The sequence below is a fragment of the Penicillium hispanicum genome (genome assembly GCF_028827665.1).
Source record: "Penicillium hispanicum strain IBT 35686 chromosome Unknown utg000005l_segment0_segment0, whole genome shotgun sequence".
Classification (NCBI taxonomy): Eukaryota; Fungi; Ascomycota; class Eurotiomycetes; order Eurotiales; family Aspergillaceae; genus Penicillium; species Penicillium hispanicum.
Window position 1 is genome coordinate 1561651 of NW_026623197.1, and position 2349 is coordinate 1563999.

The following is a 2349-nucleotide window of genomic DNA, read 5'->3' on the forward strand; positions in this document are numbered from 1 at the left end:
CATCCTGGCCCCGCGCTCTCTCCGGGGTCCTCATCCTCTGCTGCAACGTAGCGATCCTGGTTTTTTTTTTTTTTTTTTCCTTGTTGGGTGCATTATTTCGGTTCTATAGACTACTTCGATGAAGGTTGGAAAATCCGCCCAGTATGTAGACAATCATCATACATCCCAGGATGCCTGCAAATCGAACATCCCAGATCCCCCCAATGGGACCGTGCACTGGGATCAACAGCTTATTCAAGATCGCAGCGTTGTTGCACCTGCTGCAGCAACTCTATTACTAAATCTTTTCAGCTGGGATTGTCTGAGTGTCTGTCGAGACACCAGGAGCGACATGAGTCAGTTGGAAGTGAAATCGAAAAGAATTGGGGCTCCACCGCGCTGGCGCTCGCAAGGTTTCCCAGATTCCAAGGTTTTAAGCTCCCGGATAAGAAAGTCAACCTTGGAAGATTTGACATCACCGTTCCTCCAGACCTCATTCTGCTGCTTGGCGCCACACAGCTTTCGCGGCTTCTGCGTCATGAGTGGCCAATGCATGCGGGGAGCGCTCTCTGCCTGCTGTCTTTTGCCTTTCGCCTTTTTCCTGTATATAACGCCTTTGCCCCCGCCCATCACCCAGCACTCCCCTTCGCCTATCGCCCATCGACCGACTTGGTATCATGGCGTCGTACAATCCTTTTGCTCGACGTGAGACTCATCACGCCCACGCTCTAACTCTCTATCGGATCTTTGTCCCCCTCACATGGGCGCTGGTCGTGATTGTCGGCATTTACTACTCGATCCACTCGCCCGATGATGTCAAGAAGAGTAAAAAGCTCTGGAAACAGGCTCACAAGCGCAAGACTCCGTTTAGCCAGAACACGACCGTGACGGGAATCTATTGGTAAGACCCTCGTCAATGCACGACGTCGCAAACGCAGGCGCTGATTTTGTCCAATTGCCAGGATTCTCTTGCTCCTGTCACAGCTGAGCTATGTCTGGCATCTCTTCTCCAAGGATACGGCCCTGGTGGCTGCTGCCGCCAATGTGGCCACTCACTTTATCCTGAACAACCTCTTCGTCTTTGCCTGGATCTTGCTCTGGACCCGCAACTTCTTCTGGGGCGCCGAGATCATCCTCGTGGCCCACCTCATCAACCAGTACATCACCTACTGGCGTCACCGCGGCCTGCCCGCGTTTGTGCACCTGTCCGCCGTCGCTGGCCCTTATGCTTGGACGTTGACCGCGTTGTTCTGGAATGGCGCCGTCGCCGCCCACAGCCACAATCTGCCGGGCCGGATCGTGGCTAACATCTTTATCTGGGTCATCCTGGTCGTCGGCTTATTCGACATCGTCCACCGACAGGACTATATCCTGGGATACTGCTTGAGTTTCCTCACTCTGTGTAAGTCGCTCCTAATGATGCCGAGCTATGCGTTTGTGTGTATGATACACGTGGAGATAGTGGGCTGATCCCGTTTGTAGCGCTGGCTCTGCGGCAATTCGCCCTCAAGGTGATTGCTCTGCAGTGGATCTTTGCCTTTGTGATCTTTGCGGTCTTCCTCGTCGTCTCGATCTACATCTCTACCACCAAGTATACTGGCCGGGACAGTCTCTTCCGCCGCGTTGCGCACCCGGAGGCTAGTGACCGTGAACGTCAGCCCCTGCTCAATGAGGGAGTTTAGGTCGGGGGGGGGGGGGGGGGGGGAACAGGCTCTCCCGAGAAAGTGGATGGAGGCACCGAGTCATGGTTCTAACCCTAGGGATAGTATAGTGGAAGCGTTGGCCATGCATGGGAAATTGCGGGGTGGATGCAGAAATATATCTTGGGGTATTTTGGTGAATAATCCACTTCAGATCTTGTGGTTTGGCGTTTTGCTCTTTTCTCCTTTTTTGGCCCATGGCTTTGATTTCACGAAGGTTGGTCTATCTCATTATTCAATGTTGGTTGACCAGATGCCCAATACCACTTGGAGTCGGTCTAGTCCAGTTCGTCTGAAATGCAACTCGTGCGATGTTGTGAGTCTGTGTAAAGACTTAGCGCCAGACCCACTGCGGTGGAGCCGGCACTGGGAAGCTCGGCGTAAACACCACGAGAAGTCGAAAGGAGAGTCTGATCGGAGAAGATCATTGGGACTATTGCATCTGGCAGTCAAGGGGATACTTGACATTAAAGTGTTTTATGAAATTAGATTATTGTCGAGTCTCGGGGCTCAAGAATAATCGACGGCCCCGTGCAGGCGACGCCCTTGCAAAGCGCACAGCGTTGCCACAGTAACCGCACCTCCGCCTGTTGATCGCGGCGTGACGGATGCGCCGGGCTGGCCTTGTTTGCATTCCGCCGCTTCTTATTGCTCTCTCTCTCTCTCCTCT

The 2349-nt window shown here is 53.4% G+C and overlaps 1 protein-coding gene across 1 annotated transcript; it reads left to right on the plus strand.

The window, feature by feature from the left end:
• Positions 1-656: 656 nt before the first annotated feature.
• On the plus strand, positions 657-1661 carry N7459_006050 (DUF1774 domain-containing protein; the record flags this gene model as incomplete). The annotated part of the gene is made up of 3 exons (XM_056945234.1): positions 657-880; positions 942-1381; positions 1462-1661. The coding sequence occupies 3 exons, from the start codon at positions 657-659 to the stop codon at positions 1659-1661; spliced, it is 864 nt and encodes a 287-aa protein (XP_056799569.1).
• Positions 1662-2349: the final 688 nt, after the last annotated feature.